Below are 22480 nucleotides of genomic sequence, written 5' to 3' on the forward strand. Positions count from 1 at the left end.
CAGGGAATAATAAGAAAATAGTCTGTATGTGTTTGGTGCAGATATGGTTTGGTTGGCTAAGTCTGAGACTGGAGAAGCCATGGATGTAGACGTTAGCATGGAGTAAACTAAGTAAATTGTGTGCTTGGTTTTCTTCAGAACTGGTTTGGTAAATCAAGAGTAAAGTACAAGGGCTGGAGCCATGGCTCTGTGTTTGAGACTCCTTGTCGCTCTTACAGGGGACTCAGGCTCGGTTCCCAGCTCACATTTGCTAACTCATAACCATCTGCAATTCCAGTTCCAAGGATATGATGTCTTCTTTATACCCTGACGGTGTCAGGCATGTATATGATAGACATATATGCAGGCAGGCAAAACACCCGTACACATACAATTTAAAAAAAAAAAAAAAAAAAAAAAGAGCACTGCACAGACTGTTATGAGTGAGCTTAGGGGTCACATTCAGAAAGAGTGGGTGGGGACTGGAATGGGCTTTCAGTGTTCTTGGGATATATTCTGTTGCTTTGATTGGATGGTTTCATAGGCTTGGATGGTTTCATAGGCTTGTATGTTTTGTATTCATTGATTTATATTTATGATTGTATAATCTTCTAAAAGAGCAAGTTATACTTAAAGCATTTACTGAAAGATAGGTAGTGTTAATAGATGCTGAGGGATAGGTAAAATGTTCTATATTCCACACCCTGGAGTTAGAGGTAAGTATTGAGTTTAAGGCCAACTTGGGCTGTATAGCAAGACCTTGGGTTCACAAAATAAACTCAGGTTATGACGTATCGAGAGCAGACATTGGTTGTGTACCTCCCCCATCTGTCTCCATCTCTCTCTCACGTGAGCATGTGCTTCGTGCATATGTAAGCATGCATGTGTATGCATACTCACAAACATGCACACAGGCCAGAGGAGGGCATCAAGTGTACTATAACTATCTGTCTTATTCTTTGAGGCAAGATCTCTTGCTGATCCTGAAGCTTGTTTTTTGTTTTTGTTTTCGTTTGCTAGACTGGCAGCCAGCCAGCCCTAGCAATCCTCCTGTCTCTACCTTCCTCGGTGCTGGGATGACAGTCATGCACCTATACTCGGCTTTTATGTGGGTGCTGAGATCTGAATCACAGGTCATGCTTTTGCAGCAGCTAACTACCAAGTCACGTCTACAACTCCTACCTCACTGTCGTTTTTCTGGTGTTTTTGCAACATGATTCTCTGAGAAGAATCACAGAACTTGAAAATGGGGAGTACTGGCTGCTCAGTGTCTTGTAATTTTTTTTTTTTAAATTATGATTCATAGAGCTTAAAGAAGCCCAGCGGCGGAAGAAGCAGCTGGAGGAAAGGTGCAAGGTTGAAGAAAGCATCGGAAACGCTGTCCTCACCTGGAATAATGAGATCTTGCCTAACTGGGAAACCATGTAAGCATTGCCTCGCTGGTGTTGTTGAGTGTGACCAGTCCTTTCTTGAGTCTGTGGGCAGCAGTTGTAGTTGAACAATTCATTGTAAAGCCTTTGATAAAATTATTTTTTACATTGGTCCAGCTTGCTGTTCCTTGCTGGACATGGTGACAGCTTCTTCCAGTTTATCTTTTGAGACCTGAGTCATGTTTGAAAGCTTATGCATGTGTCGCTCCAAACTTAGTTTTGGTAACTTCTTGTGCATCTCATATGAAATTTGAACTGTGTACCTTAATGGACAGATGTCTGTGTGAGATGGCCTGCCCTTCCTCTGTAGACTGTTCCCAGGACTACACCAGTAAGAACTACTAATCTGTAACCTTTGGACCTTTACCTTCCCTTTTCCTCTCTACATTGTCCTGAACCTCTTTATCCTTCTAAATCTTGTTTTTCTCTGGCTCAGTCTTCCCAGGGAAGAGTTTCCTGCCCCCACCTTGTAGAAGACTCCCTTGAGTCTCCTGGTACTGTCTGCCCGAGCATCTGTCTTTCTCCGAGGGTGGAAACCACTTGTCTTTGATGGCAACCTGTAGTGTCAGTACAGAGTGAGACCCCACAGCGTCTGGCAGCTGTGGCATCCTCACCTCTGAGGGTCTGCTGCACCTCTTGTTTTTTTCCTTTGTGGCCAGCACGGGCAGGGTCATTGTGACCAACAGTCTTGAATAACTATGTTGTGTTTGATGTTCCCAATTAGCATCCTGTCTACAGTAGTGTGTGGCTGCCCTGTGAGGCCCCTTCCCACTATTCTTCTGTAGAGGAGAGCTGCCGGCACACCTTCCCTATGTCCAGCATGCCTCACCTGTTCCCTGCACTCCTTACCTCTGCACAGCTCTCTGCAGTCCTGTAGGAGGCCATGCTGTTTTCCCCTGTCTGTGTTTTCTGCTCAGAAAGTCCTTTCAGTCCTTCATGTGTTTAAATTTCTACTGATCACTCAGAACCTCGTTCTGGAAGGTTTCTTGGCTCTTTGGTCTGTGGTGTTCCCTGCTGTGCCTTCAGTACCTGTCACAGCAGTGGAAGTGTTGTCTGGATTTCAATAGAGCCAGGGGGAGCTCCATGAAGGACAGGGTAAGTGGGGTGGAGACTTACGTGCAGACGAGCCTTTCTCCATTGAGAGCAAACTCAGAAACTCATGCTTCCATTCCGTTCAGGTGGTGCTCTAAGAAGGTTCGAGACTTGTGGTGGCAGGGAATCCCTCCGAGTGTGAGAGGCAAAGTTTGGAGCTTGGCCATTGGCAACGAGTTGAACATCACCCATGGTGAGTGGCTTGTGTGTTCCTAGGTATTGAGGTTCACTCCGGGGTGCTGGGGCTCCCTTCAGTCCCTTTTGCCACATTAGGGAGTAGGATAACCACTGCCATGAAGCTGTGGTAGAAAGGCCAGGTAAATCTGTCTTCCCTGAGAGAGCATCTGAGTAGTGGGTTCAATGCTGCCTGCTCCAGTGTCCCAAGAGGTCAGAACAAGTTTCCTAAGAGAAGGACAGCAGACAGTGCTCCAAGTCTCAGTGGGGCTGGGTAGGCAGAATCTCTCCTCAGAGTCAGACAGAAGAGTGAAGGTGGTTGGGGTACTTAGAGTACCCTTTGGTGGTTTTTGTTTGTTTGTTTGTTTGTTTTTTCCAGCTCTAGAGAGGCTAGGGCTGCTATACTTAGGGCATTAGCATGAAGCTAGCATGTGAGGGAATTTTTAAGCTGTTTATCATGCTTGTCAAGTGCCTAGCTCCATGGTAGAGTACTTGACTAGCATGTGCACAGCCCTGGGTTCACTATTGGAACTTTGAGGAAAAACAAGTGTGTACATGGTGGCACACACCTGTAATATCAGCATTTGAGAGACTGAAGCAAAAGGGTTGTGGGGAGATCAAGACAGCCTGGGCTACAGGGTGAGACTCGTGTCTCTGAACTAAAACAAATCTCCAAATCTCTCAAGTGCTCAGCTTTTGTGTACTCTGCCACACCAGCCCAGATCTATTCATGTGTCTCCAGTGCCCAGCAGGACCTGAGTTCTGGGAGCACACAACATGAAGCCGTAGTACAGGAGAGCCCATTTCCTCCTGTTTAAAGTAAGCTGCTCTGGCAGGCAGGCCTTCCTGCTTCCTCTCATGGCCCCCTGCCTGCCTGCATGTTGAGGTCAAGCTGCTTTTATTCTGGTAAAGACTCTCGAGTTTAAGGCAGATTGCTTGTACCTGACCCCTCTTAGCTTCTCCTATGACGGTAGCTTTGTTCCAAGCAGTGTCTTCACCTTGACTAACAGAACTGTCAGTTAGGTAGTGACTGGCTTCCTTCAAGGAGGATGGCAGGGCAGGGAACCTTCCTCAAAATCCTTTTCTGACTAAATTGTTCCTGCCAGAATTTCACTGTAAGATCTTTATGTGAGAAGATGTGTAATGTGTGACCTGCAGTAGATCTTAGCCTCTCAGAAGAAGAGGTGAGAAGTTGGCTAAGCATGTGAAGCTCGATGTGCTTGAGAGTCTTCTAACGTTTACCAACAGCCCTGTGGCTAATTGCATACAACATGCCATGCTTGTGTATTTAATTTTTGGCTCTCATGGATGCCCGGGTTTAATTTACTTAAATTAAAACCTATGACTGGCAGATGATGACAGATGGGGCTAAGCAGCTACACATCTTGCCCATCTACCTGTGCCTTGGTCCTGGCTCACTCTGTGTAGCTTATGTCTGTGAACGCTGCATCCTGCCCATTGCTCCCACTATAGTACCTCACTGCACTGCTGTCTTCTCTGTCATTTGTGCCTATTCTAATCTCATGCATGTGGCAGGCACCCATGCAGTATGAATGGCCCTTTCTGACCTCACCTTACTATTTGTCCCAGCCAGTCTGACACAATGATCTTGGTCTGTTGGGCGCCGAGCGCTCGCTGCTGTTCACTACCTCATGTTATATTTAATGTGAGCTGTGATGGTCACAGGCAAGTCTTAGGAGCCTCGTTTTTGTCTTGAAAAAGTTAAGACACTGTGCCTTTTAACTGTGGCCAGTGTGTGTGTGTGTGTGTGTGTGTGTGTGTGTGTGTGTGTGTGTGTTTCGGGGGGCTAGTTGTCAAGGTTCTCATTTCCGCTTTTGGCTGGTTCTGAAGTTCTGTTCTGACTCAGGAAGACCCAGTGTGCAATAGCACTACTAAATTTCACCCTTGAGCAGTTTTGGTGCTCCTGTCAGTGAGATTTTTTTTTTGGGGGGGATGGGTGGTTGTGTGCCTGACAACAACAAAATCCAGAAAAAAGGGAGGGAGGAAAGAAAGGAGTGCAAGACTGGGAGAGAAGGAGGAAAAATTCTGGGATAGAGATACAAAAGAAATTTTAAAAATTAAAAAAAATTAAAAAAGAATTAAAAAATTAAAAAAAACAAAAACAACAAAGCTGGGGCTTTCCAAATCAGAACATGTGCTCCCAAATCTGCCACTCTACCTGGAAGCTGAGTGTGCACGGGTCCCAATGCATGTTCTAGACCTCAGCCCTGGACACTTCTGTCTTTCTCTACAATAATATAAAGTTGCGTGTCATAACTGTGTGATTTTGCCATGGCACACCAATATAGGTTGCATGCATATTAGAGCTGTCACAAGGCCAAAATGGGATCATTAGTCAAGGCTTTACTTGGATTATAATAATGTCACGAGGATGACTTATGTTTAGTAAAACACATGAAGGTAGCTGTGCTTGGCTTTTACCCTGCAGAGTAAATGATGAGAAAGGTGAAGTGGCAAATACTCAGTGAAAGGCAGTGATTGGTAGTAGTCCTCAGGGATGAGAGCTAGGAATCATACAGGCCAGACACACAGGCAGTAAGTGTGATGGGGGAACTGGGGTGCTGAGAGCCAATCTGATGCATGGGACACGGTGTACCTTGGAAGTCGTGTGTGCTGCTGAGTCGTGAGCATAGCTTGTCCTGTTCCAGTGGCCCAGGCTGTCAGCCTGCAGTGGCTATTTGGAAGCTGAGTTTATCTATCAACAAACTGCCAGAGGAGCAGGGCTTCTGAAAACTCAGTTTCTGAAGATGGAAGAGATTCAGTGACTATTGTGACAGTTCTCTGACAGCAAGAATTGTTGTTCTTTGAGAGCTCTGCCTGTTCAGAGCACCACTTTCTACCCTCCCCCCGCCACCCAACCCCCAGGAGCAAGATGAAGAATCCTATGCCATATGGGTAGAACGCTCCCTCTGTCCTTATTTGAAGGCAGTGTTCATCTTAATCCCAGAAATCTTAGTTCTAAAATTTTAAATTCTGAATTTTGAAATCCTGGAAACTGAATTCTAAAAGCTATTCCCATGGAGAAAAAGCTACAGGAGAGGGGTGGAAACTCAGATTCTCTGGAGCAAAGCAGCGGAGTCTAAAATGCCTGTAATTTTTTTTTTTAAAGCATTTGTCAGCAGTGATGTTTCTCCAAGCTAATGACATTCAGTAGCTTTAAAGGAACTCAGCAGCTTTTGCCTGAAGAGGTCAACAGTTACTGGTTGATGGGATGCTTCTAGAAGCTGGCAACAGTGTTACAGGCTGACCACCGGTATTGCTTCCGCAGTCTCTGCTTCTGTGGTTTGTTGAGTACAGTGGAATCGGTACAGGAAGTACAGTACAGGAGACCAGGCAGCCAGGAACAGTTATGTTTATGTATGGTGAATCCTAGAGGAATTTGAGAAGGAGCAGTGACACATAGAAAGTGAGCATGGATGTGCCTGAGAGCCACAGCCTAAAGGAGAGAGTGATATGATGTGCTTTGTCAGCCTCTGTGGGCTACCTCCACGGAGCTGCCCATATTCTTCCCCTGTGAAACGCTTTCCTGTATAAAGTGGCCCTTACTCTGTTTTGTTTTTAAGCATCACCCCCAAATTGTCAGTATTTTTTGCAGTTTGTTGTGCTGTGGTGTGTGTTTGTGTGTTTTAAGATTTTATTTTTTTGTTTTATGGGTCTGAGTTTTGCTTGCATGTATATCTGTGCACCACATGTATGCAGTGCCTGCAGAGGCAAGAAAAGAGTTAGATCCCCTGGAACTGGAGTTACAGATGATTGTGAGCCATGAGGTGGATGCTGAGAATTGAAGCCAGGTCCTGTAGAAGGTCTATCAGTGCTCTTAACTGCTGAGCCATCTCTCTAGCCCGTCGTCTGTGCCATTATCTTCATGCCATTTTCAATATTCAAAGTAGAAATTGTATATAAACTTTAGATTACTATAATTCCTTTTGCACATTTCTTACAGATTTGACTCTGTAAATGTTTATTACTACAGTGTTGATTGTGAGATTGTGTATACATAAAGATAGGAATTTCCTCAGTCCAGAAGGAGATGTCCTTTTGGACATCTGCATTTGTGAACATTCTTTGAAGTCTAGGTTCTTTGGGTGACTGTGTATGCAATGATAACCTGTCTCAATGTTGATCAAAGATACAGGTCTCCTGTCCCAGTGTTTCACATGGCCAGTTAGGAAGCCTGGTGCACAATTATGAACCATAATGATAGCTATTCATACACTTTACTTTTCAGCATATTTCTTTGTGTATAGCTCATCTATTTGTGACTTAGGCATAAAATGTCCTTTACCCACTGTGATGCTTATAGTAGCATTGAAGCCTATTCTGTTGCACAAAGCAACACATAAAGTATTCTGTTGTTTTTATGCTTCTCAAATCTCCCTCTTAAGATGTAAGTAAATGTTCTTTATTTTTATTTTATTTTTTTTTTTAGAATTGTGTTTTCAGGATTTTAGACTTTAAAGATTCAACATTTAGGATTAAAGGTTTGGTTTTTTTTTTGTTGTTGTTGTTTTTTTTTTTTTTTTGAGACTATGACTCAAACTTGTTAGAAACCAGATGAACTCTGTCCACCTGTCCTTTAGTCCATAGATGGTATACTGACTGACTGTTCTCTTCAGTATTTAGTCTAGATACAGAAGTAAGCAAGAGACTTTGGCCATCCTAGAGTCAGTGGGCCAGTCACAGCAAGAAATGAATAGATAGCTGTGTAGCAGGGGAAGTGTGCTTGGGCTTCCTTTGTAAATGGTTGTCTCTAGGCAGGTGCTTTCAGGGTAAGCCAGGCGGAGTTGTTGGAAGAGTGCCTTCCTCTGTTTGGGGAAGGATATAGTTGTGGGTTCTCTGGTGTTGGTGAGGGAACAAGTATATGTAAGACTTACCAAAGGCTTTTCTTTCAGAGCTCTTTGACATCTGTCTTGCTCGAGCCAAGGAGCGGTGGCGGTCCCTCAGCACCGGAGGCTCAGAAGTGGAGAATGAAGGTACATCTCTGCCCCCCATTGAACGGTTACTCAGTAGTAGTCCTCACTGGCTCCAGTGTGCCTTTATGGCAAAAAAAAACAAAAATGGGCCAGGTGTGGTGACACACGCCTATAATCCCAGCACTCTGGGAGGCAGAGGCAGGCAGATCCCAGTCAGTTTGAGGCCAGCTTGGTCTACAAAGCAAGTCCAGGACAGTCAAGGCTATATAGAAAAAACCCTATCTTGAAAAAACGCACACGCACACGTTCACACACACACACACACAAAAGGAAATGAAAGAAGAGATAGAACCCCACACTTTGTGTCTCCTGCTCACAACCAGTTGCTTCTCATTAAAGTTGCCTGGTAGCCTGGTAGCCTGGTTCATTGAGTGTTGTTGGCTTCCACAGGCACCAGCAGTGTGTATCTGTGAGATTAGAGGAAAGACCCACTTTTGCACACAAAAACCATGCCTCTGTGGGTAGGCAGTGTGACTTTTTATGCTATCGTATATGGTATTGGAATTGAAAGCACATAAAAATTTTTTATGAATATTTGGACATAAGCTGTTCCTACTTTTATTTCTTAAATTGACGAGATTGTATGTGCCTATCGTGTATAACATGTTTTGAAACATTTATAACATTATGGTAAAAAGGTAAGGGAATGCCTTCAAAGAAGTTTTTTAAAATTCAGAATTATATTCTTAGGATTTCATACTTTAGAGATTTTTAATATTTAGGATTAAAGTATAAATTATGTAATTAATGTTAGGTATTACACATTACCTCACACAGATTGCTCCCTCTCCTATCTCTAGTTTAGCACTGGGGATGGAACTCAGGGCTTATTCATGCTAGGCCATCTTCCTGTTACTGATCTATGTCCTTAGTCCTTAGGGGTTTGTTTTGTTTTGTTTTAAATGGGGAAAACACTTTACCTCTGTTCTCTTGGCCTGTTTCAAGGATACAGTGTTTAATTAGCTATGGCCACCATGTTGTAGGGTAACTCCTATCAGAAATTTTGTATCTTTTGACCAGTATCTCCCTGGTTCATTCCTGCCCCATCCTGCCCTGCCTCTGGTAAACCGGTCCTGATTTTTGCTACTTTGAGTTCTACATTTTAGATTGAGTGCACAAATGATATGGCACAGTCCTTGTCTTTCTATGGTTGGCTTATTCTTTGGCTCAGTGTCCCGTCCCTCAGCTCATCTGTTGTCTACTTTCTGTCATCTGCTACCTTTTCTTCATCTGTTTATCTGTAGACAGCCAAGTAGGTTGATGAGTTTCTTGACTACCATGCATAGTGCTGCAGGGAACATGGATATGCTGTGGTCTGTTCAGATATCACTCTCATTCCCTTTAGCTGTGCACCCAGGAGTGGGATTGCTGGGTCATAGTAGTTTTACTTTTAAGTTTTTGAGGTAACACATATCAAATAATTTACCAGAGATTCTTTAGGTGGAATGATCATCTTTGTTATGATTTTGCATGCCTTCTGTGTATTTCTCAACTTGTATTTATTTTCCTTGTTGTTGTTGATGACAAGTAATATCAAATGAGATTTTGATTTTTAGACTTTAGAAAAAATCTGATGATATTCTGGCTTGTGCTGTGAGGCATTTTTATCTCTAGAGTTAGAGATTCTGCACTTGCCATGCAATCTTCATGAAGGTGGACACTGTAGGCAAGGTATAATTGATCTGTACGTGCGAAGAGCTTCTCTCTGTCTCACGTTATAAAGCTTCAGAGCCTGGTAATGACCCATGTCTGTGCTGAGAAGTGCAATGACTTTTGCTTTTTTGACAGATGCTGGCTTTTCAGCAGCAGACAGAGAGGCCAGTCTGGAGCTTATTAAACTGGACATTTCTAGAACATTTCCTAATCTCTGCATTTTCCAGCAAGTAAGTGGTGGGGATTTGTCACAAGTGTGCTCTGTTTAAGTTTGGTGAATGCTGAGCTGCATGCCTTTGTAGTCGTGTTTCAAAGATTAGTTAGGGTTTTGTAGGGAATAAGGTGGGTGTCACAGTGCATTTAGATGCTTAAAATGTGTGTAACTTGTTCTTACTGATCATACTTCAGCCTTAAAGGTGATTGGTTCTTTTTGTAACGTGTACATGCCAGAGCCTCAGTAGGCAGTGCAGAAGAGCTTATGGTTCGTTGTGTGGTCAGAATGTTTCTTGGTACTCTTCTGTTTTTAGGACTGTAGGTAGCTGTGTCCCATTGGTAGGAGCCTCCATGTGATTTCGGGAACCTGCTGAAAGGAGGGACAGGAAGGAGTGCCTCATAGCCTTGATGTAGCCAGGATGGGTGGCGGAGCAGAGGTGGTGGGATTTCTGAGAATAATGAACCAGGAAGTTTGGGGATGGAGTCTTGTCTTGGATGTTAGTGGAGCAAGAAAGGCCTCCTTTCAGTCATTTGGGCACAGCTGAGGAGGGTTGGCAGTAGATCTTAGAGTCCCAAAGCTTACAGTTCTCTTTCAAGGCCTTGTGTTCTTTGAGCCAGGAGACATACACGCAAAGGTCTCTTTTGAGCCTTCTCTCCTGTAAACTAGCAGTATCACCAGCTCTCCTTCAGAATATTTCTGCCTCTTTCCCTTCTCTGTGCTCACTACTTTATTTGAGAGCCTAGGCATTGTAGGTCACCATAGCAGCCTCCTTCATCTCTCCTGGCGGCCTTGCCTACTTCCACTCACCTCGCCTGCTGGTCATATTGGAACCTCCAGTCACGACTCCAGTATGTTAACATGCCTTACACACAGTGGCTTACTGGGGAAGGGTAGTGTAAACCGGAATGAGTTGGTTAAGTGGCTGCAGAATTAACAGGCCAGAGCATTTCGTTTAGGTAGGCTTGGGAGGAATGTGGTCGGGCTGGACAGTCTGACAGCACAGGAGAACCACTGTCTTCTTCTGGAAGGTGGAACATCAGGGGTCACATCTAGAAGGAAGGGAACAGTCTTGTCTGTGCATGCACTAGGTTTAATTAATGTAGTCTAGCAGAGGGTAGGTGCCAGGTGGAAGCACAACTGGGACCAAAGTATTGGGACCCTGTTCCTGTGCCAGAATGAGCGTTGAGGACACAGTTGTACCTGCAGTATCCTTAGAGTGTTTCTCTGTTCTGGTGGGTGCAGAACTGGTAAGGACTGGTCCCCAGCTACACATAGTATGTTGAGGGTAGAGTTCTAGGTCTCTGGTTTGTGGCTGAGAATTAGGCAGAGAGCATGACTTGGCTAGGCATCAAGGACTAGCCAGCTTCAAAGGCAGCACCAGTCTGAGCACTGTGGTTGCATGGGGAGGGGATGGGCAAGAGAAGTCTTTGGGTTCCACTGAGACAGGGTTATTGCTGTCTCAGTGATTCCACAAAGCAGATCCCAATGTCTAGGAGGAGCTTAAGACATTGGGTACTTGACCTGCCAGTGAGCATAGTGGCCTTGTCTGCCTTCTTTACCTGCCTATATTCCTTCACTGTTCCTTCTGGCCTGTGCCTCAGGATTGGATCAGTGTTGTTGCTGAGGTATGTCCTGGATGGACTAGGATTAAGATGAGGACCCTGGTGTTACCTGGTAGGGCTTTTATTCTCTCTTAGTTTTCCGTATCTTAATTCAGCTATATTGAGTCTTCAGGACTCTTGCAGTCAGGGCAAGGGACAAGTCTATATAGCTGTCCAGAAGTTTGGTCTGTTATCTAGCCCACAACCCCTAGGAGTACTGTCCTGGCTTGGTGGCAGGTGTGGACTCAGATGGGCAGCCATCTTTAGACTCTTTCTTTCTCTGAAGGTTTGCCTTTCTCCTCTGAGCTCACTTCCATAGGCCTCAGTCCATACCATTCCTTATAGCCAGCTTCCTGGTCATCTCCTTTGAGGCCTTCTGCTTCTTGAACACTTGGTATTTCCATCTCAGTGGGGACTCCTGTAACTCCAGCTCCAAAGGGACCTAGGCAATGCTGCTGTATAAAAGGGATTCACTTTGGTTTCACAGATTTGGGTTTGATTCCAATCAGTTGCCTTCTTGCTAATAGTTTGGCCTCAAGTAAAACATTTCTATGCCCCGTAATCTGTTCCATATGTGACTAGGAATGCTCTCTGCAACCTACAGGTTTGTTCAGAGTACTTGACTCACAGAGGGAAGCCATCATTCCTATAGCACTGATAATAGTATACTATTAATTGTCTTTGACTGTATTTGAATCTAAATGACATTGAGATCCACCAAAGGCTAATGACTTTTTACATTAGGCAGCCTAGAAGTGGGGACGTGGGAGTCTTTAGGGGGAGCTTGTGGTACCTGGTCCCTTGCCTGCCAGAGGGAAGATCTGTACCCTTTCTCATTAGCAGAAGGAAAACCAGGGATTTGAGACAAGGAAGCAAGTAGGACTGAGAGGAAGCAGGGCAGGCTTCCCAGAATGTTCCTCAAAGTCCTGTTGTGCTGTGCTCCATACCTCAGTGTCATGGAGTGTTAAGAGCCTGGGAAGGCTCTGCGGAGGCTGAGGCCTAGCTTTGCATTACTGAGTCTGAGGGGGTTTCTGCTGAAACATGGTCCCTGAATTCTCCTTCAGAAATACTGAAGTGAACAGTCCCTTGCTGCTTCCCTGGGAGCAGAGGGTGAGCTCAAAAGAGGGGACATGGAAGCTCTGTGGTGCCTTCTGGGTAGGTTGTTCTCTCAGGCTTCTGTTAAGTAAGACTTCTGTGTTCAGTCAGCTCTAAGGCTGTTAGTCTTGGGAATAGATAACAGTAAAAGCAAAGGCTGAGGAGGGAACCTGAGAATCTAGCATAAGGAAAGGTCACTCAGGAAAAGGAGCTGGCACCATCGTGAGGGGATGGAATGACTAGGTGGAAAATCCTTTAAGGAAAGATGAGTATAGTTTTTCTCAGTCTCAGATTGCACAGAACCTCGTTGTAGTCATCTAGTACTCAGGATCTGCCACCATTGTTCCCAGTCCTATATGTTGTCTCCCCCTAACCCCCACTACTGTATTTTCTTTATTTGGCTTTTTGTGCTTTGAAAGTGTCTCTTCTTTGATATAGCTTTTTTTTTTTTTAAGCTCACTAATTTTTTAAACATGTGCTAGAATATTTCATTTTGCTCCTTCACTGTTTTTTTTTTTATTCATCTTACATCCTTGTTGAAGACCCATCCCTCTTCCCCTCTCAGTCCCACCTTCCTTCCCTCTCCCTTCTCCCCTCCCCTTTCCTCAGAAAAGGGGAGCTCTCTTTTTCATCCAGCCCAGCTCATCAAATTGTATCAGGACTCAGTATGTCTTCTTCCCCTGTGGCCTGGCAAGACAGTTCTTCCAGGGGAACATGATCAAAAAGGCTTGCAAGTGAGTCCATGTCCAGTGCAGTCCCCACATCCCTTTGATATAGGTTTTTTGGTTTTGATTTTGTTTTTTAAATAGGGGAAAATGTAATGGTCTATGCTAGGAGTTATAATTCCTGCACTTCAGATGCGAGGCCAGGGTTTGGCTATCTTGGGCTGTACATTGAGATCCTATCACCAACCAACCAACCAACCAACCAAAACAAAAAAGAAAATGTGATCCTCTGGTTCCTGTCACCCCGTCGTAAACCACCCAGAGGTACCTGTGGAGTGACTTCCTAGTCTTATGCCAGAGAGAATGTTGATCCCTTTGTTAACCGAGGGCATGTGGAAGATGTAGGCAGTAGGACCTCCATGTAGGTCCAGCTAGTTCTCTTTAGAGTGTCTTTGGCACACTAACAACAGAGTGGGGCAGCTCTCGTCTTGTCCCTTTGTTGAATTAAAGGGGAAAGCTAACTTTTTTTTTTAAACGATTACAAGAGCAAATGGAAATCTCAGCAGGTGGGAGGGCTAGGAGAGTGCTTGAAATGAAATGGAGTCTACTAGGAGCTAAGACTTCCAGCATGTTTTCCAAATCTGCTGTTTGGAAAGAAGCAGAGGAAACAAAGAGTGATGGGCAGGAGAAGGGAGGCAGGAAGGACCATACTTGTGGGTACAAGACTGAGTGTCAGTAGCCCTGTCATTTGCTCTGTGGAGTCCTGGCCACCTGGCTCACCAACTGAGCTTGGAATGGAACAGGAGCCAAATAAAGGAAGGGCATTTTACGAGGTTCCTGCTCATAGCTGACCCTTCAGCCTTTCCAGAGCAGCTTCATAGACAGAATTGCAGGCTTCCTCATTAACAGTAAGTTACTTGCTCATTTATTATTTGCATAACGCATCTAGAGCTGCCAGCATAGTACTCAGCAAAGTCCCTCCTGTGTGTCGCAGGGTGACAGTGGCAAAAGTAGCAGCAATGGTATTAGATGCTATTCTAAGACTAACAGTACTTACACATGTGTTGATTTTGGTATGTCAATCCTTTTAGGGTGGTCCATATCATGACATGTTGCACAGTATTTTGGGCGCTTATACTTGTTACCGGCCGGATGTGGGTTATGTAAGTGATGCTTTCCAGTTTTTTATGATGTTATCATCTATAAAGAAAATCAAAACATTGCCTATCTTTTATATTGAATGCCATTGTGGCTTTTTGAGGAATATAAAAAAATCTTGAGATAAATAATTTGATTCAGTTTCTTTGGACAAATTGCTCTGACATGGCTGCTCTATGGCATTCATCACATTTTAATTAGATGTGATGTTTACTTTTTGCATGTGATTTACCCTAGAAATTAAGTAGAAAAGGCTTTACCAATAACCACTTTTCAAAAGTGTGCTGCCGCTGTTTCTGTGACTTAACAGATAAGTGTGTGTATGTGTGTATGGCCTTATTTAAGCCTGCTAAGTTCATTATGTGTGACCACAGCACCACACCCAGCATGGCACATACCAGAGAGCAATAGTTCAGATGCCAAAAAGCCTAGGGTGGGATTGGCTTATGGTTTTCCATTACGAGGGAGTAGGGGATGGAGGAGAGAGCAGGTGGCTGATGGGCAGAGCTGTGGCTCTGAGGAGGGTAAATCTGGTCTGACAGGGTTTATTTGGGTGGTGGATGGGTGGCTGTGTGGGTTTGTTTTTTTAATAGTGGGAAGGTGTTTTGGTTTCTCTTAATAAAAACTGCTCTAAGCTTTGTGGCCACATTAGTTAACATAACCTTTCTCTCCTTTCTCAGGTTCAGGGCATGTCCTTTATAGCTGCAGTGTTGATCTTGAACCTAGATACTGCAGATGCCTTTATTGCTTTTTCTAATCTTTTGAATAAACCCTGTCAAATGGCATTTTTCCGAGTGGACCATGGCCTTGTGAGTATGCTCTGTGTATGTCCCAGTACCACATCTTTATGCAGCAAGAATTACCCAATCATTCTGTCTTTTTAAGGCAGGAAATGCATATTCCTTTTATAATGGGAATTTGTAATGAGAAGAACACTTGAACTTCAGTGTGGAAACATAGGGGCATCCTCCCTTGTATGAACAGATTAATGCATTCTCCTAGCGCAACAGTGTATCTGAAACACTGTACTCTTTAAATGAGGGTGGAAGGCGATTTCTGTGCAAGCATGTGCTCTTTGGGTTAGGGAGATGTAAAAGCAGTGTCCTCCTTAACTCTGTTGAGTAGAGTACCCAAGGGCTGGTGTGTGCTGCTGCTCACAGTGTATTACAGTGGGTCTCTGCTCTGTGGAACACGTATGCAGGAGAAAGGAGGTGTGCTCCAGACCATGCTCCCTCACTTCAACAGTGGTTTAGGGTGCTGTGTAGATGGCCTTTAAGAGACCCCCACATACTTCACAGCTGCGTCCCCTGCGTAGTCCAGATGCGGGAACAGACTGAGGAGGAAAGTGGCTTGTCCAAGACATATCTGGTACGTGGGAGAGCTGAGGTTTGATTCCATTCCAGCTCCTAAACCTTGTTCTTACTGGAAGAAAACACACTAATCCATCAGCTTTTAGGTTGGTGTTGCATTGATTTTCTGGTCATTTCCACTCATCCGTCAAAACCTCAACTATCTGATATATGTCAGCTGACCACTTCTTCCTTAAATGTCTTCAGAGTCCCAAGCGTCTTTGTTCTGAAGCTGCTGCTTACTCTGGCTGTTAGGAAAATGTCAACTATGGTCATTCAGAAAGATTATTTGGTATTCCATTTCTGTAGCTGAGAACTTTGGTTCAAAGTTCTTGTAAGAACTGATTCTGAGAAAAGTTATAATTGTGAACAAAGCATTATGCATAGAGATTGTTATTACACAGTTATTTATAATTGTGACTATTAGAAGGGTTTAAAATGAGTTAAGGGGAAATGAGGTGGTGAATGAATCTGTCAGACCCCCAGTGTGGCAGTGACACACAGCTGGGTGAGGAGTGTGAAATGGATTTTGTAGAGCAGTCACTTCCTGTAATAGCAGGAAAACCAGGTCCCTCAAAACCAGGTACTTCATGAATTTGTATTTTTGTCATTGTTTTGTTAAGTCTTTTGAGGCCAGGTCTTAATGTGTAGACCATACTGGCCTCAAACTCCTGCTCCCCTGCCATAGCCTCCTAACTGCTGGGGTACAGGGTATATCAGGGGCGTGGCATGTAGTGCTTCTGTGTTGTCTGAGTTTTCTTCACAGAGCAGTTACAGGGACTTCTTTTAAAAGGGACTTCTTTCTTTCTGTCCAAGAAAATGAGTGAAATCTTTATGAAAGAGTCTCACCATTGAATAGATTATTGCTGCTAACATACTGACTTTATATTGCCTATGCATTAGTCCTAGAAAGTAGTCCTGGATATCAATTTAATTTCTTTGTTTGTTTTGGAACAACGTTTTACCTGATAACTCAGCTAGCCTTGAATGCATAAGCCTATTGTCTCAGCCTCCTGACTGCTAGGCTTATAGGTCTGTGCCACCATGCCAAGCTTTAATTTTCCCATTTTGTGTATAGTAAAATGGTACCTGTTTCTGCTAATTTTGAAGATCCCAGATCTGTCTCTTAAATATGGAATTGAAGAAAGGGAGACACCGCATTGTAGTGTTGAGTGGGACATTTGCTCTGGACAGCACTGGTGACCTTTGAGTCAAGATGACTGCTGTGGGGGTTCCTGCTCATTAGAGGCCTGAACACACTAATGCCACCCTTTCCCACAAGTGTCTCTAGATGTTGCCTCACGTCCCTGTGCTCTACAGTGTAGTCCCTTCATGGAAATGAGTGTTTGTGTTCTGCCTCTGCACCTGGTGCACAATCAGTGGAGCAGACTCACCATCACCAGATGTGGTGGCTTCCATCCAGCAGGAGCTCTTCTTTCTTCTTACTGATTGCTTTATACTGTCTCTCCCCCAACTCTGCTTTCTTTCTTTTCTTACAACGCTTGTAAGAACATGGCCTGTTGCTGCTTTCTTCTTGTAGTGTCTTCATCCGTTGTGGTCAAGGCCTCTATGTTTAAGCTGGAGCTGTGCTGCCCTTCTCTCAGATTCTTGTCTTGTGTCTCCCTCTGGATATGCTAGGCATGCGCAGCAGGCAGCTTTGCGTTCCCAGGCACCTCACACGATGCACCTGCAACCTTCATAGTATTATAGGCCATGGTTCCAGTCCCAGCTCTGCCATGTACCAGTACTTTGCCCCTGTGTGGCAAGTTTAGTACCTGCTCTGATTTCAGTGTGAAGAAATGATAGGATGTGAACAGAGCTGCTGTGGGAAGTTTAGAGACAGTCTTACCTGCATGTTATCTGGATAATAATTACTATATTCTAAGTATATAAAGCTTTTGACTCTTTTGGATTAGAAAGTCATACTGACGACTAGTTTACTAGTGTATTTAACATTGTCTCCTAGATGTTGACTTACTTTGCTGCATTTGAGGTATTCTTTGAAGAAAACTTGCCGAAATTGTTTGCGCATTTCAAGAAAAACAACTTAACTGCAGACATCTACCTAATCGATTGGTAAGATTCAGTTTTCCTGGTTTCCAGAGCATTTCTTGCCCATTTTCCTGTTGTCACTGATGACTTCTTGGAGGACTCAGCTGAGTTTTCTTGTTCTGCTTCCCAGTTCCTCTCTGTTTTGAAGTCCTATTGTTTATTTCTAGGCTCTTTGTCATAGTCTGTGACTTGCCTGGCCTTCTAGACTCCCTTAGTAGTCAGGGTCTTAGACCTATCTGTTTTTACAGTGCTATTGCCCAGTCCATTAACTGAGATGTCTCTGGGCAACAAGTCTTTAATAGATCTTTTACTAGAAGTCCACTGATGTAATATGGGGGCCTGAGTAAGTATGGCAGAAGAAGCAGCATGTGGGCCTCAATGTAAGGTGATAGGAGTGTGGGGAGCAGCATGTGGGGCCTCAGAATGAGTCAGAGCCTAGCAGCTAGGCTGGTGGTGTTGGGGAGGATTGTAAAAAGCCAAGTATAAGGCTTGGGAGTTTGGGAGCCAGAACATTTGGGTTTTAGGGGTCTGGCTATGGGCTGTAAAAGTCAGCTTGAAGGAGCTTAGGAGGCAGGAGCTCCTGGGTGAGAGCTCAAGTGAAGGTAAGCAGGGGCTGGTGGAAATTAGGGAGAGGAGTCATGGGGAGGTCTTAGGAATATGTTGTGGACTTGCCAGGGGATCATGGTGTTGGTGATGGTGCTGAATGAGGGACTGATGGTGTTAGCAGCTGATACCTAAAACACAGAGGGCACAGGTTTGACTTTGAGCATGAGGATTTTGAGGGGCCTATTGGAGACTAGAAGTTTCCTGCGACCTTTAAGGAGGAGCCTTCAGAATTATGAGCTGGAGCAGTTGATCAGTTATATCTTTGTACAGAAGTAGTTACGGTCATGTGGAGACGGTGGCTGTCACCCTGAAGTGTACCTACCAGGCTGAGGGACAGGTGAGAGGCCTGGAAACCTGAGTGCTGTAGGGTAAAGTTGTCATGTGGTGGAATAGTGTTCCTCAAGAACTCTAGGTCCCAACCAGATGAGACATATTGCCTTATGATCTGAAAGGGCCAGGGAACCTCTCTAACTGTGCTCCTGCAAAGATGTGATCATTGGATATTCAGGGCATTTCAGGTTGACTGCTCTGTCTTGGAAAAGGGCTCTTTGGGGGAGAGATGTCTCTAGACTGTACCACTGACTCATAGAGAGGGAAAGTGGGCTACTCAGTCACTCTGGACAGACAGCTGGCTGGTTTGGGTTTTCCCCTCACTTCCTTCAGGAGGCAAGGGAACTTCTGGAAGATAAATCTAAGTACTGTCCATGCCCAGGCCAAACCACTTGATAGAGCAAACCTGTCTGTATCTTTGGGAATGAGTGTCAGATACCATTGTGTTGCTTCTCTCTGAAACGTGGTAGCTGTTCTGGGTTCTGCTGAGGGTAGGCTTATAGCAGAAGCCACTGGAGCTGATGTTCCTGTAGAATGCAAACCCCAGGCTTGGATTGGCCACCATTGGGGATGCTCAGGTGTCCCGTATGTCTGTCCTACATATAAATGTTTGGGATACCTTTTAAAAGGTATCTGTTTAACATATATATATTTTTTCCTTTCCTCTATGAACATTTTGAGTACACAAGAGGCTCTTGCCATCCTAATTTCACCATCTATATTTGACTGTCAACCTGAACCCTTGAATTTCCCTGACTCACAGCCTAAAACAAGAGATTGTTGGGAGGCAGACATCTGTCTGGTCTTGTGGAAGCTTCCTTCTTCCACAGGAATCTTAGATTCTATGCTGGGGGTTCAAATCTTTTTTTTTTTTTAACCTTGGCTTGTAAAATGCTACATGTTATGTGGTAACCCAGTAGAACATTAACTCATGTGTATGGGGACAGAGGCTCCATGAAGCAAAACCACCATGACAATGTGGAGAGTGTTCTGTAATGCTCTGTTCTGTGGATGATGGTCTACTCTCACTGACTTAGAGCCTGATAATGGCTGACTGTGTCCTGAAAGTCATGGCCTGAAGGGCAGCTTTGTTTGTTCTTGTCCCAGCTTGCAGGGCTGTGAGTCCAGCGTGTCTACAAGGAAAGGAAACTGCTGGATTTTGCTTCTGAGACCTTCATGCCCTTAAGTGGTTGATGCCCGAGGCCTTCTGAGTACTGTGCTTCCCTGAGGGCCTTCAGTATGCCATGTTCCTGATGTGATGCTGCATTCTAGAGTAAGGGCCAAGAAGGATGCCAGCTGTGTGTCCAGTCCTGGCACAGGGCTAGGCACACAGGAAGGCTCTGAAAGTACTGGCTACAGCTGAACCAAGTCCAGGGAGTGCCTTCTCCTGATTATCCTTACTGTGTTTACTAATTGTCTGCAGTAAGCCTGGCTGGCTCTCAATGGGTGCTGATGGTCAGGGGAAGCTCTAGTCACTAGAGGCAACCATACGAAAAATACTCATTGCTTTGTCCCTGCAGCTTTCTCACCCAGCGCCACCGCTAGTGTGTGTGTGTGTGTGTGCGTGTGCTGTTCAATTTGACTCTAGGACCTTTCTCCAATTGTGTCCTGGCACCTTCTTACACCACACCTACGCTCAAAATTACTTTGCCTGCCTTTATTGTCACTGTGCCCTGCACACTGCACACATTATATGGGAAGTATCTGGCCTCAGGGGTCAAGTGAGTATGTCAGCTCCTTCCTCTTCTGTGTGGCTCCATGGGCACTCAGAGATGGCTGCAGACGCCTGGTGCTCTGCTGTCCACCCTCCTCCAGCACCACTCATACACTCAAGTTGTCTTTTTTTTTTTTTTTTTTTTTTTTTTTTTTGCAGTTCCTCTCAGAGCCTCATGGTTCACTTTCATATCCTCAAGGTCTGGTCCCTTTCTTGGCTCAAGTCCTAAGCAGGACAAGGGCATTTCTTTTTTCAAGGGTTCCTTCAGGTGCCAGTGGCCTAACACCACTTGTCCACTTGTCTTGCTGCACAGGCTCCTCCCCTTCTAACCGTGCAGGACAGAGCTTCACGAAGAAAGCTGGTAAGGGCCTTTGTTTAGCTATGGATGGTCTGCCTCTCTACTGTAGATGTGAAGATCAGAGCAAGAGCCTATTAATTTTCTTCGTTTCCTGTGGAGTTGTGTGTTTGGTTGGTTGGTTTTTTTCATTTCCTCTTTTCTTTTCTTTTTTTTTTTTTTTTCCCTCTCCTGAGACAAGGTTTTTCTGTATAGCCTTGGTTATCCTGGAACTCACTATAGGCCAGGCTGGCCTTGAACTTATGAAGATCCACCTGCCTCTGCCTCCCAAGTGCTGGGATTAAAGGCATGTGCCACCACTGCCCAGCTCCTGTGGAGTTTTGAATGTTGTGACTCTCAAGGATCCAGATGCTATGGGGAGAGCTATCCAGCAGCAGAGTTATTTGGGAATGTGAATGGGTTTTGTAACAATACCCTTAAGCTAATCAAAAGACCTAGCAGAGTGCTCCATATATGACGACACCTTGGGATGAACAGCTATCTGGTTTTCTCTTTTGCGGGGCAGGTTCAAGGAAGTGGCTCTCAGTGATTTGGTCTTCCATTGCATTCTGTACAAAGTTCATCCATGTAGCTCAGATTCTGGGTTATGGATCTGCCCCAGAACAGAATGAGGGTAGGTACCACGTTGTAGTCAGAGTTCTCTATAAAGAGAGAACCCTCCAGCACCGTCTGGAAATGTGTTGGCTAACTGGGGCTTTGAGTATGGTTGAAGGGAGTGGAAACTCTAGTAGTTGTGACATACAACCTGTTTGAGTACAGGGCTTACCATCACCTCTTAGGTGCTGGACCAGAGGTAAGGCTGCAGACAGCAGAACGCTTTTCTTACTACTCTGAAGACCATGAGTGTTTCTGGACTCAGTGCCTGAATTTGAGCTGAGTCTAGGTGGCCACCTTGGCTTTGCCGACATGCAAGTCTACACTGGGAGTTGGCTGCCTCAGGCCTGAGAGTTCTTAACCAGCACTTCTTTTCTATCTGTTCCCACATTTCTTAGAAACATGGGGAACCTTGGTAGGTCATCAGCTGAGGGTGTTCCTGAACCAATGTCAGATGAAAGGCTCATTTCTAGGAACCAGTAAGGTTGAGGAAGTTGGACACAGCCAAAAGTTAGTGCTAGGACCTGTTGGTATGTCTTCAGCCATAGGTTCTCAGTGGTCATGACTGTTAGGTGACATTTCCCCTAAGCTAAGCTGTGATCAAGTTTCCTACGATGCCCTTTGTTTTCAGTGTCAACATTTGTTTAGTAAAGACTGCCTCCTTTCAGGGTTGTAGTAAGGAGGTATGCCCCATGGAAGAGCAAGGGTGCCCCTGGGTCACTGTTTGCAGTCTCACAGATAGCCCAGGGTCTCTCTGTAGGGACTCTTGGGGTCCTGTCCTGGAGCACCAGCTGATGTGGAAAGGGGCCTACAGTCCTTCCACACTTCTCCTGGGAGCTTTGGTCCTTTTCATATCTAACCTAATAAAAACTTAGAGAAGAGATTAGACATGGCTAAATAAAAATAGTTGTGGAAATTGTGAAATCTCAACAGGAAAGATTATACCTTCTGTTCACATGTGTTATGGAGAAATAGATGCTCACAGTTCTGGTGTTGCTATCGTGAAAGCCCATGGTACTGGTGCAGCAGCACAGAAATGCAATGCTTTGCAGTAGTTGGACTCAGCCCTGAAAGAGCCTTGCTTGTGCAGTTCAGTATTTGCATTGGCATCCGGGAGGGAGCAAAGAAACATTTCTTTTTGAGGTCTTGTCTTCTCACTATGGTAAGAGCACCAGAAGGTTCTGGGAAGGCCAAGGGACTTGACTGTCCACCCTACTTCTGTACATAATCACTGGCCGGGAGCAGGATAGAACCTTATAGAGAGGATGTGAATTTGAGATCCAGTTCAGGGCATGGCTATGTACATATATCAGCACTCCTATTCCATCTATTTCTGCAGGACCAAGGCCATCCTGGCATCAGCTCATAACCATGGCTGAGTCAGATGGCTCCATGGGGGGGGAGGTGCTGTCCAGCTCCTTTAGA

General features: G+C 44.8%; 1 protein-coding gene across 7 annotated transcripts in view; it reads left to right on the forward strand.

The window, feature by feature from the left end:
- Tbc1d14 (TBC1 domain family member 14) overlaps window positions 1–22480 on the forward strand; it is a 94514-nt gene that overhangs the window by 64614 nt on the left and 7420 nt on the right. For 5 of the 7 annotated variants that reach the window (XM_060365432.1, XM_060365429.1, XM_021630628.2 and 2 more), the window contains 7 exons: window positions 1286–1403; window positions 2588–2694; window positions 7589–7669; window positions 9458–9552; window positions 13989–14060; window positions 14736–14864; window positions 17371–17480. In XM_060365432.1, coding sequence (XP_060221415.1) covers window positions 1286–1403; window positions 2588–2694; window positions 7589–7669; window positions 9458–9552; window positions 13989–14060; window positions 14736–14864; window positions 17371–17480 — 712 coding nt within the window. The remainder of the gene's footprint in view (window positions 1–1285; window positions 1404–2587; window positions 2695–7588; window positions 7670–9457; window positions 9553–13988; window positions 14061–14735; window positions 14865–17370; window positions 17481–22480) is intronic. The other 2 variants (XM_060365430.1, XM_060365431.1) reach the window with 2 other exon arrangements.

This window comes from Meriones unguiculatus, chromosome 12 (genome assembly GCF_030254825.1).
Source record: "Meriones unguiculatus strain TT.TT164.6M chromosome 12, Bangor_MerUng_6.1, whole genome shotgun sequence".
NCBI lineage: Eukaryota > Metazoa > Chordata > Mammalia > Rodentia > Muridae > Meriones > Meriones unguiculatus.